This window comes from Pteropus medius, unplaced genomic scaffold, assembly GCF_902729225.1.
Source record: "Pteropus medius unplaced genomic scaffold, Ma_sr-lr_union100, whole genome shotgun sequence".
Taxonomy (NCBI): Eukaryota; Metazoa; Chordata; class Mammalia; order Chiroptera; family Pteropodidae; genus Pteropus; species Pteropus medius.
In genome coordinates, this window is record NW_024347791.1 from 11,014,031 (window position 1) to 11,026,941 (window position 12,911).

Genomic DNA, 12,911 nt, shown 5'->3' on the forward strand with positions numbered 1-12,911 from the left:
GATAGATTTGGTTCTGAAATGCCGAGCAAGTAAAAAGGTCTAGAAAGCAGATATAAATTAAGCCTGGAGCTTAGAGACTGGTATAAAACTGGGGATTAGAAGATTAGAGGTTACCCCTATAGGGTCACCACTATAGATGTGAACAAGATTGTTAAGGGTAATAAAAAGTGAAGGTAAGAGACAAAGGCAGACGGCTACCTCGAGGGCGCAGATAGTACCAAGAGGGACACAGGAGTTCTAAAAAACCAAACTGACAAGCCACTAGAAACTCGGGAGAAAAACCAGGAGACTGCACTGTGCAGACGGCCAGCAAAGAGAGCATTCTAGTGACCCTTGTTCCCAGCAGCGGCAACTGCCATAAAGCCAACCTCGTCGTTTTGTATTCATCATTTGCAGTGCAAGTACATTCTAATTCCATGCAAGATATTCATGAAATCTGGCAGATTTTACAGAAGGCTATTCAGGCAAAGGGCAGGACAAGTCAATTTATGCAATCGAATCCAGATAGTAAAGCCTCTTGAAGCCATGATACTCTTTGCGCTATGACCTATAAATGTATTTAATTCTAGCATTTATACTAAGAACCATTTTATTATCAGAAAATGAGACTAAATTCTGTGAATTGGATTGAAAATCATAACAGTGAGCACATGTCCACGAAGCAATCAAATAGTCTAGTTAAATGGCTTGACTGTTGCTGAGACTATTTGAAAATATTCATGTGCTACTTATTCAATCAGTTTATCATCTGCTAGTAGATATAAACAGAAAAATAAAAGCAGGGATTAAAAGTTTAAGAAAAATGACTGAGGGGAAATATGCCCAAATTGAGCACATTTGCCTATGACTGTTGTTAGCCGAGCTAGGCCAGTTTGGACATTAACGATCTGTCAGATTCCTTGCGATTCTATCAGTAGCCTCTGAAGATTAAAAGTTGGTAGGACTTACCTGCCTCTTACTAGACAACGTGCTAGTAGGTGGCATGTTAATTAAAGTAAGTTTCAGACAGAATTCTACCCTATGTCTGGCTACTTATTAACAAGTACACACAAAAACAAGGACTGAAAGCTTGGTCCAACTTCCAATTTTCCATTCTTTTTAAGCTCTTTGCATAAAAGAATCACTCTGAGGCAAATACAACAATATTCTCATGATGGGACCAGTTAACCTTTAAGCCAGGACAGGTGAAGGGATTTTTCATTAGGGGAAAAGAATAGGAGATACCTATCCTGAGTGAGTTCTAGAATTAGGGTGCTCTACCAGAAGTGTTTGGCTGGTGAGCTCACCTGGCTCCTATACCCACACAAGGGATGAGGTACCTGTGCAACATTTCTAGCTACCACATGTCTTTAACATTCCTTATTTCCCCAGGGATAAATTGTTTCTATCATCCCTCTGGAGCAAACTCAGTAATATTTGAAGCACACGTCTTTAATGGACCACCGATAATGGTATTTCAAATATTAACTCAGCACCCGTAGAGTATAAATTAAATTAATTTGCACATACATATATTTGCGATATATTTATTTTGTGATATATTTATTAAGGTAAACTACAGGTTGCTTTATTAAATAATAGTCCCTATTAGACAAGGTTAACATATTGACATGGGACATTAAATTAGAAGAATTCATTTCCACAAAGGAAAGGTTCTTAAGAAACTAGAAGCTCTTGATTGATGTTCAGGTTAGAGATGAGGAAACTCGCTGGCTTCTACAGTGTGCTGAGAAAGAACTGAGAGATGAAGAGCAGCAGAGCCTTTGGAGGAACTTGCAGCTTTGTACTTGGAAGGGAGAATTACTGTTCAAAGCATTGCTGTGAAATCAGATACAATTTGACGTGACGTGGAAGACATTGCAAAAGCATCAGTTTTATCATTTATACACTTGTTCCCAGGGTTATTATAGAAATTAGAATGTCTAGCTCTATTATTACCTAGTTCAGGCTTTCACACCTAGGCACACAATAAGAAGTTGCTAATTACAACAGGAGATGGTTATGATCAGAACTTCAGAGAGGAGATAAATGTCAAAATGCCAGAACATATGTTTGTGCTAGGGATTTCTGGGTAGAGGTCTGTGGATAAGCGCCTTCTATCTGTATGTACAAATATATGTACTCCATAGGCCTCTTGGAAAATACTGTTTTCCTTCTAAAGTGAACAAGCTGTGCCTACAAAGAATAAGAAAATAACCCCTTTCAATACTGAGTGATTCCTGGATTCCAGGCCAAATACTGAGGGACTATTAAACGCAGGTCTCTACGACTTGTTAACTCTACCATTTACCTACTAAATCAACATCTTCATACAATACTGGCTTTCTTCTAGTTGGCAGAAGGCCACCTGAATAAACTTTTACTCTCCACTTTGAAAATTTATAATACTCTGGTTCCTAATTAGCAATACTCTAATCACCATCAAAAAGGAAGAAAGGCAAACAAGGAGAGGCAGAGGAAAGAACAATAATTGATTTATTCTAGAATATTTGAGGGGAGGCGCTACAAAATGATTGGATGGGTTTAGACTTTTAATAAGGTTGCTTGATTGCACCCTGCAAACAAAATTTGGTACAAAAGTAAAATACTTCCTCTTTTCATAGCTTCTGCAGCAAGTGCTCTCGACCTAGAATGTTCCAGTTGGCCTATGACTGAAGGTTAGCCAGAGGTTTCCTTTGTTTTCAGCATATAACCAGGCCTCTGCAATTTCTCAGACAAAGCAGCAAATCTTGATGGAGGAGAAGCCTACACTTCTGATTGAGCTGGAAATACTGGGGATACCTTTTATGATTTTGACTTTAGCCCTTTTTCTTTTAGCAAGAAAAGGAAAGTGATCAGGAAGAAAGCAGCTCTGTAATAAAATGAAAAAGGGTGTAAAGATAAAAAATAAAATGATTAAGCATTTTCACTGATGTGAACCTGGCTTTGGGCCAAAAATCCCATTTAGGTATCAGCTGGATTTTTTTCTCTAACCTTCTACATTTTAGTCTGAGGCAATGGGCAAGTGCTAAAATCCTAGAACTTAAAAAAATTTCCCCCAATTGTGGACTTCCTGGTATTGTTTTGTAAATGTGAAATAGGTATCCCTATACACTAAATAATATCTCTATTATTACCTACGACATGATAGAGGAAACTTCAGAGGCATTATCTCGAACAGGAAGGGAAAACGGTAATGAGGGCTCCCTTGCCTGCTGTGCAGCACAAGTGTTTCACTTTATCTATTAGCATTTATATCATCCCTACACAGATAAAGTCACAGCATGCTGAGAGATAACCAATATCAGGCTCATAAACTGGCTGTGTCTAAGTGGGACAATGCTATTGCTGGTTTAAAAGGTTGAACTGAAATTGATGTGAGTGTAAATCCTGGGGCAACAGGTTTCTGGTCACCTTGTAGACTTCCTAAATTCAAAGAGCAGAAGTTTTCTCTAGGTATGGAGAAACCTACAACCGTAACTTTGCTTTAGGTTTCTTGGTGCTCCTTTAGCCTACGGGTTCTCAATCTTTGGGTAAGTAAAGTACTTGGATACTCAGATGCTTCACCTCCTGTAGCTTTGATAGATTATATCTTTTTGCAACCATTCAGTGCATTCATTCATTCATTTAATATATTAATGTTTACCTTTTGAAATAATTTCAGACTTACAAACTAGCTGCAAAGATAATACACAGAATTAATTCCCATACATCCTTTACCCAGATTTCCTAAATGTTAACATTACTGTATTTGCTTTATAAAATTCTGTGTGTGTTAACACACATTATAAGTTTCCTAAAACACTTGAGAGTAAGTTGCAGATACAATATCCCTTTGCCCCTAAATACTTTAGTATTTTTATACAAACAAGCACATCCTCTTATAGAACAGAGTAAAATTATAAACATCAGAAAATTATTAAAGTCCTGTGTCGCTTAATGACAGGGATGTGTTCTGAGAAATGCATTAGGCGATTTCATCATTATGCAAACACCACAGAGTGCACTTATGCAAATCTAGATGGTATAGCCTACTACACACCTAGGCTGTATGGTATAGCTTATTGCTCCTAGGCTATGAGCCTGTACAATCTGTTACTCTACTGAATACTGTAAGCAGTTGTAACACAGTGGCAAGTATCTGTGTATCTAAACATATCTAAACATAGAAAAGGTACAGTCAAAATGCAGTGTAAAGGGTAAAAAATGGTGCACCTGTATAGGGCATTTAGTGTGAATGTGGCTTGCAGAACTGGGAGTTGCTGTGAGTGAGTCAGTGAGTGAGTGGTGAGTGCATGTGAAGGCCTAGGATATTACTGTAACTACTGTAGACTTTATAACACTGTCCCACAGCCCTCTCCCTGCTTCCTTCCAAGAGAGTCAGAAATAGAACACTGAAGTTGTCAGTGCTGCTCAATGAACTGGGATGTGGGCTGGACTGACGGGAAATATCAAGGAGAAACTGGCTGGGTGAGACATAGATCACCATAATAGTGACTGTCAAGAGGGAGTGAAAGGTGGCCTGAGGATAAGTGGGAATAGAAATCAAGATGAGATAAAGGGTCGTAGGGTTTTGTCATGGCCATGTGGTTTTGGTACTGCATGTGGGAGCAGTGGTGAGGTTAAGGAACTTTATGGTATAAAAAAGAAGATGCTTAACATGGAGAGGATGTAGAATGGAGGATCTAAAATTTGACTTTGGAAATTTGTTTTTGGTTCCATTGACCCTATCTGACACAAAGGGCTCTCTCTGGCATTGGACTGATGGAAGAAATAAAACTTATCTATGTTTTACATCATTACAACCCGAAAATATTTCCAAAGTACAGGGACAGGCTGGCTCCATGCTACCACAGAAAGCTTTTACTAGAGTGGTAGTGGCACTTAAGTACTTGTTATGGTAGCTCCTGTGGACCTGTGTCCTTGTATAGGATCTTAGGTCCCCAACAAAGAGTTTACGGTGACATCCACCGAAGACCATCGGGTTAGATCTGGGAGGGCTATAAGTGCCCTCTGAACATGTAGCACTGTGGGGATAGGCTCCTCTGTGCTGACACAAGTCAGTGGCTGGCTAATTGGGAGGCAATCTGCACTCAAAATTAAGGTGCTGTGAGTGAGAGGGAATATATTGGCAAGGCGCACAGATATTGCTCCCATCAGAGAAAAGGAATTCCTCCTGAACCACATATCCTTGTATTTCTTACAGGAAATGCATCTCCATTATAATCTTATAGGATCACCCTGGGGTATGCGGTCTGTCCTTGACCGAGACGCCATGCCACACGTGACTGGCTACTATTTAATCTATAGACCTTATTCGGTTTGCCAAGTGTTCCATTAATTCTTTTTCATTTTTAAAAGAATACTCTTCATTTGTTAGTCAGAAAAAGTCCTCCTTCTAAGTACATACAGTGCTGCGAGTTCCGGCAGACACACAGGAGGCCTCTAGCAGTCTGAGCTGAGCACGGGGTTTCCCGACCCTCCCCAGGCAGGACTGCGTTTCTCAAGGTCTGGGCCCGGGGCACATTCCTGCAGGTTTTAATCCATTCTCCCAGGTGTCTTAAGTTGTCACCTGTGCCCTAAAAGTGACAGTGTTTGCTGCACTTTCGCCAGCAGCTAAAGATTTTTGTTCCATAGCAGGCTTCGTGCCTTTCCCCGGAGGACTGCTGCTGGCCTCCCTAGGCCTGCACCCCCAGGGAACTGCTCCCAGACTTTCCCGTCTCCAGTCTTTCTCTTGAGAACTGGTGAGGTCCCCAGAGGAATACATGTGAGTGGCTGCGCATTTCCCTTGTGCCTGAAGCTTCCACGGGTTCTATCCTCTTACACTAACCACACTCAGACTTTAGCAATTTGTTAAAAATGTTTACTGAATTCTTCTTACCAGCGTGTATAACTGACGTCCCCAGCAGGTGAGTGCAGCCAGTGTCCCATCTCTCCTGGGAGGAGCCTGTGTTTCCTTAGATTTTGAGTTAGTTGGTTGCCCTGCAACCACAGCTCAATGATGGATTCAAGGAAAGTTGTGATTTCATAGATTCGTTAGCATTTTTTGTTGTTGTTTTAAGGACGAAAGCAGCCTTTTCTAGTTTTCTACACTTTAAGAAGCCAAACATCCATTTTATATATATATATATTATATCATCTATGACTTTGACCTTACTGAGAAAACATTTAGAAAGAAAAAACTGTTATTTCAGTAATGAAAAGAAATCTATTAATGATTTTAATATCAGTAATGAAAAAAATCTATTAAAATATTCAAGTACTTGTGCATTCTCCTTAGAAATTTCTCTCCGAGAGAGTAAGCAATCATCTGAAAAATTAAAACGATCATGTCTTTATCAAGACAGATCCAGGAGTGAGATATAGTAGTTAAGAATCTGAGTTTGACATTTGGATTTAATTATACTTTCAGACAGACAAGGTCTTTCCTGCAATTGCTTTTGACCCATGCTGAAATCATTGTCTCTCATTTTCCTGACACTTGTAAGGGGTGGGGGAATCTGATTGGATAGCACACACCTCTACCAAGCTAAGACATGGACTTACTTGCTAAAGGCTTTTAGGCATAGCTGCTCTGAAAGTTACAGAAAGAAAGCCTTCATGTGTCTTGAAAGAAAACTGATGATTAAAAAAAAACAACAAAAAACTTTATTACGGGGAAACCCAGCTGCCTGGAATAGCTACAGTTAACAATTATGTATAAAATGTTTATATTATGAAGTAAAGCAAAATAAATACCTGGACATGGAGCTGATCCTAATATGATAATTGGCTACCCTGAAGTTTTTCCCTCAGGGCACACCAATGAAGCCATAGCAGCTTTTAACTTTGTTAGGAAATTGTGTCATTTCTTAAAGGCAGCTAGTTAATCATAAACATTTACTGGACATTTTCTATATTAGCTGCAATAGGAATCTGAGAGGTTATAAAAGAAATAGTTATTCTGAATAATTGTCAGAAAGGTTTTGAGTTCTTTCTGGACCCGCTTTGTCTAAATATATGATTCTCAGTGATAATTCACAGCACAATTTCAGCTCCTTTCTGCCACACTGTTCTGTCACACTGTTCTGCCCTTTGGGACAAAGCAAACCTTAGATTTCCTTTTAGTGTTCTCCCATGAACCTTTAATCTCCCTTACACTTGGCTAGGAACCCTCTTGACCCCTCAACCAGGAGCCTCATGCATCCCCTTGAAAACCCCAAACTACCTTCTAACCAGGTATATGGTTGAATGAAGATGTCCTCATTCACTTCTACGAAAATAACCTGAGAAATCTAATTTATGCCAAAGTATCATTTACTGATACATCTTTCTTAAAAGGATTTCTTATAATTTTTCTGTTTTTTTTTTTAAATATATTTTTTTAAATTAGAACAGAGAATAGGAAACCCTCAGGCAGCTATCTTCCCACCGTCCTTCACAGCACTCTGTGGGCTGGCCACCTAGTCTATAGGTAGGCAGACCCTTCTAGTCTTTATACTCCAGATGAGTCTGCAGATCGACTCTTAGTACAGCATGTTGTTCAGTAAGAGTAATGAGGCTGGTCTGTGTTAGCCACACATTCCCACCTATTCCTCTTCATCACACCTGTGGCAGCAGTGCAATCTTTGGAAACAGAACAGATTTTTCTCTTCTCATTTCTCCTGCCTGAATCTCCAGCTTGGCATCTCTGTGTTGGTTTACTGGTTTGGGCTTATGTAACTGGCACCAATCCCTATCCAGGGTTATGGAGCTCCCAACACCACCAGGTGTCCTGGTGGGAAAAGACTGTTCTCTCCTGACTCCAAACAGAATAAAGAAGACCAAGGATCCCTGCCTGTCTCCTCTAACCAACTAAGCAACTAAGAGAGGGACATTCCTTTTTGGGAGGCAAGTCTCCTTGGATAAGCCTGGGACATCTACGCACAGCCCTGCTAAATAATCACTGTGGGCCCTCTATGCTATGGCATCCTGCTAGACTCAAGGGTTACCAGGGTGAAGAAGACACTCGGTGAATGTGTTCTCTGCAATCTGACCGTTGTAAGGAACTTGTTCTAAGTCCTCGAGAGCTGAATCGAGGAGGCCAAACTGCATTCCCACACTTGACATTCATTTAGAAACACAACATGGCAGAGTTCCTAAGAGTTCAACCAAGTCGACCCGCTGTGAAGGGCTAGAGATGAGTGCAAGAAGATTGAGCGCTTCACTTCAGCAAGAGAATCTCTACTTGTATTCATTTTATTTTGCACTCTTCTGTATAAGATTTCTTTTAATAAAAGGGCTTTCTCCTAGGGATGTGTGCAAGACACAAAGAGATATAAAAGAGTATTCACTGAAGCATTATTTATAATAGAGAAATACTGAGAACAATCTAGATGTCCATCACTAAGATAATGGATAAATTGTAGTCTAGTTATTTAATGGAATAGTGTACAGCACAGAAAATTGACAAACTAGAACTACGTATATGTTCACGGATAAATTGCAAATAGACAATGCTGAGATTTAAAATACAAATTAGATGCATAAATATCACATATCAAGTTTAAAATATCAAAAATAATATTTCAGAGAGATTTCCTCTCTCCTTTGGGGAATGGGATCGGGTGTATCGGGAGTTTCATGGTATCTGTAATATTTCATTTTTTAATTTGGTGGTATATAGGTGAATGTTTGTCTTTTTCCACATAAATTTTGTGTGTCAAAAATATTTCATTATAACATTTTTAAAATGAGAAGTTTCTGTTGGTTTAAAAAAGCTCTAAAGCCCAAGAACTGGGAAAGGGGGCTCAGGAATACTGATACTCAAAGTTACAGTGGTCTCTAAGCGAGCCTCTGAGGCTGCTTCCATAAGTAACCATCTAAAGTCCATCCTGCCTTCTTATTAAACCTATGGCAAAATGCACATTTTACCCCTACCCTCATCCCTGACTCTTATTTATTTACTTATTTGTTTGTTTGCTTGTTTATTTATTTATTTTTAAATTAAGCATACCAGTAATTCTAGTGGGCACAGTTAGGATACCTTTGAGAAAGATGCTGAAGGTATGTAAATTAGATCCGAGGATCCCATGGTCCTTCAAACCTTTGCCACAGACTCATTGCAAAGTGGTTGAGTATAGGATCCAAACAGCATCAGTACCATGGCTCATTAGTGACTGTTCTTATTTCATAAAAACACTTTAAACCTGCATGGTTTTGGGGGGAGGAGATTTAGGGGGTCAGGAGATAATATTAAGATATGGTGAGGAAAGTTAAAAGTCCTGAAATGAAAACATTTTTATTTTTTTAATTAAGGAGGCACTAAATTTAGATAAATAGATTCATGTTGCTACAAATTATCAGGGATAGAACAGTGTATGGTGAATTATATAAAAACTCCTTGGCATTAATTGGGGAAAGATGCTATTATATGCTCTTTCTCTGCACTATTAAGCTAATACATGCCTTTAACATACCAAAAAGTTTAGAAAAATGTAAAGAAGTTTGTAAAAATTACTATTAATATCATAACTGAAGTAATAGCTGTTTGTTATTTGTGAACTGATTGACATCATGTTCCTAGTTTGAAATCAGCCAAGGTGGAAGTATTTACACCACTGAGAAATAGGCAAATTCCACAAATCAGCTGTCTCGCTTCTACCCTACACTCAGAGGTTAAGTTTTTTCTAACAAAGCATTGAGCTCATCTGACATATATATGTATTTCCCCCATGTTTAGATAATGCTATAATGCAGTTTTGAAACTGCCAGGATATATCTGATTCAAAAAGTATTCTGAGTTATCTTGGAAAATTAACAGGAATATTCCTTTCTTATATTGTGTTTAGGGGGAACCAGGACCTCAAGGCTTTCCAGGGTCAAAGGGTATGACAGGACGTGGCCTCCCAGGCCAGAAGGTAAGTATTTCAGGATTTTAAAAACTGCATAGGTTCAGGATCTCAATAGCTTAGCTTGAACTTGGAAGAGCTCTCATAAGACTTGTCGCTCTTCTCAACTTTCGGAGGAAAAAAATCCATTTGAATGTGAATCCTTTTGCATTTCCTTTCCTAACTTCATACATGCTTACTTTATAAAATCTCATTTTCTTCATTATCAAAAGCCAGCTGATAAGGAATAAATCCTTACAACATAACATGTAGATGATAAAAGATAGCTCAGGCATCAAATTATGCAATAGGTGAACTTCCTGAAGGTAGGGAGCTGGTCCAATGGTATTGAAGGTCTCTTTACTCTGAGATCTCTGGTTCATCATGAATTGGATTATGGTACCTGGGAGGAATGTAAATAAAATTCTCCCAATTTTTTTTTTTTTCCTATCATACATTTGCATCAACAAGAACTACAGGTCTTCCCAGTTTAAGTAAACCAAATTTTAGAATTTTTCTTATTTGGCTTTAAAAATTCCCATTCTAAACTTATCTTTTCACTGTATTATAAAGGGAGAGCATGGAGAACGGGGCGATGTGGGAAAGAAAGGCAATAAAGGGGAAATTGGAGAACCCGGATCTCCAGGAAAACAGGCAAGAAGTGATATTTTAAAAAGCTTACTGTAATTTGATACATTAACTAGTTACAACCTATATTGACTGTGACTCTTCTTCCACTAACCAGGGGTTACAAGGACCAAAAGGAGACCAAGGACTTACAGTGAGTATTGATCCTCAAGGCTAACTGAGGAGTTGTGCTTATGAAATTATTACATTCACGTTTTAGCTTCAGACGTATGAATTCTTTTGATGCAGAGCTCCGGTTGCTGTTTAAATGATAGCAGCGCTACGAGCCCAATGTTTACTTAAACGCAGGGGGAAAGTGAATCTGAATACAAGGGAGAAACAATACCTGGCAGCCTTATCTGGTTTCCTGGTGCAGATGTGTGACTACTCCCTTCTGATCCCTGGTAGAAATGTAACGAGGTGAGATGATTACAGGAAGCCAAAGGACCAAATGCCTTTGTATTTTACATCGTTCTTCACATTTCAGAATGGGATTCCTTTTTTTCCTAACTAGTTCTTTTAGGAAGTGCTCTGAGAACAGCAATTACAAAATTGGGATTATTTTTATGTGCTGATTCACTTATTCAAATATTTCTGAAGCATCTACAGATATTTCCCTTTCCATCTCCCTACACCATTGCGAACAAAAAACCAGCTCTTTAAAGTCTCCTAGGGTGGAAAAGTTCTAGAATTTCTATAGCAAAGTCTAATTCTTCCTTTCTGACTTAAAGGCACTATATCTCCTGGAGTGGAGAATAGGAGCCTTCTCTTTTTTCCCTTTTTGATTTTTTGGAGGGTCGTGGTCTGGGGGTGCTGATCCTAGACACTGCGCTGGGCGACCCCAGGTGTGTGGGGGCTGTACAGGTAGTGGAGGTGAGAGATGAGAGTTAGGCACCTGACAAACAGAACTGCATGTGTTTTTCTATGGCCCATCTGCCTTTTCCTCTTTGTTCTTCTGCACAACTCAGAGACTCCCTCAACCCCCCACCCCACGCAGATGCCTATGGTGGATGAAGCAGCTTCATATGCAGCAATTCCTCTCCCAAAATAGCAGAGGAGAGTGTGTGTAAAATGCCCAGAAGAACATTCCCCATAGGTTTATACCCTCCCTCCTGTTCCAGCATGGGGAGGAGGACTGATTTCCTTCATGTATTCATTTGTTCAGGCTCTGAGATAGGCTCTGGGGTCCTGGAATAATAGAGAATAAGGGAATAAGATGTCTCTGGACTCAAGGAGCTCGCAGCCCAGTAGAGAGAAAGACAAGCAAGGATGTTCACCTGCAGTTTGACAAATGCTAAGATAGAAGTAGATATGTGGGTCCAGAGCCCACAAAATGACATATGGTGATATTGGGTGCAGATAGGTTTTTACCTCTTAAACAGAAGGTTTTTAGCCAAGAGGCAGAGATCTCAGAAATGGAGATGTCATTCTGCTAAACTGGGCTTTCTAGATTCTAGAAAAGGGGACTAGCAGGAGGGAAAGAATTAAGGAAAAGAAAATTTGCATTCAATGAGACTCAGGTACACAAACGGCACCATGTTAGGCTCCTTCACATCAGCATACCCCTGTACTGCAGGGTACCTGGGGGCCTGTGCTTGGGAGGTCCACTCGGGACCTCTAGTCCTTCTCCAGCTGCTCCCCTTGCCCCCCAGTGAGGAGTCCTTGTGGCCTCGGGAAGCAAGGAGCACATGCCCCCTCTATACCACTCTCTGGATACACGGGATCCCATAATTGCCAGCCTAAATGGCCCCTTTTGGGGAGCTGACAGTGCTGGCCTGTGTGCCTGGGCCCACCCAAGGAGTGGCCAGGGGCAGCTGTTTTGGGGGGTTTTGGACAGAGCTTGGAAGTGAGGACTGTGTTCACCACGTGAATGCTGGCCAAGGACCTATGCAATGTAGAACTGGTGGGGATGGGGTGCAATGAGAAGGGGACAGGCTGTGGGCCACAGGCCTCTCTTACCCAAGACCCCACGTTATCCATACGATAGCTCCATGAGGTAGGTAGTATTATCTCCACTTTAGTGAAGACAGAAAGTTTGAGCAATATGCCCAAGGTCACCTCGCTAGCAAGTAGCAGAGCCCTTATAGCCAGAGTCGTCTTGTCTGATGCCAAATTCGGGCTGCTCCCTCATGAAAGCTGTTCTTGGTGGGCTCTTTCCTCCCCCACCCCCATTCTCTCCTGATCAAATATATTTCCAAACAGCTATCAATAGCTGATTTATTCTAGACTAACACATTCCTTTTTTAAGAGGCAAATACCTTTGGTATTTGTGGAAGGCAAGATTCTACATTTGCCAAAGACAGGAAGCTGACAGGGATGATCAATATTTTAATAATTCACACAAAATTGCTTCAACAAAAGACTCTTTCCCTACCTGTCCCTTAAATGTTAGCATTCCTCAGCGTCTGTCCTCAGTCTTTCCTGTCTTCAAACTCTCAGGGAAGGACAGCCATTAAA

General features: G+C 40.2%; 1 protein-coding gene across 2 annotated transcripts in view; it reads left to right on the top strand.

Annotated features, from left to right (window-relative positions):
• The window catches only part of COL28A1 (collagen type XXVIII alpha 1 chain), a 130,435-nt gene that overhangs the window by 96,097 nt on the left and 21,427 nt on the right, over positions 1-12,911 (top strand). For both annotated transcript variants that reach the window (XM_039878025.1, XM_039878026.1), the window contains exons 28-30: positions 9,789-9,857; positions 10,401-10,481; positions 10,573-10,608. In XM_039878025.1, the coding sequence (XP_039733959.1) occupies positions 9,789-9,857; positions 10,401-10,481; positions 10,573-10,608 (186 nt within the window). The remainder of the gene's footprint in view (positions 1-9,788; positions 9,858-10,400; positions 10,482-10,572; positions 10,609-12,911) is intronic.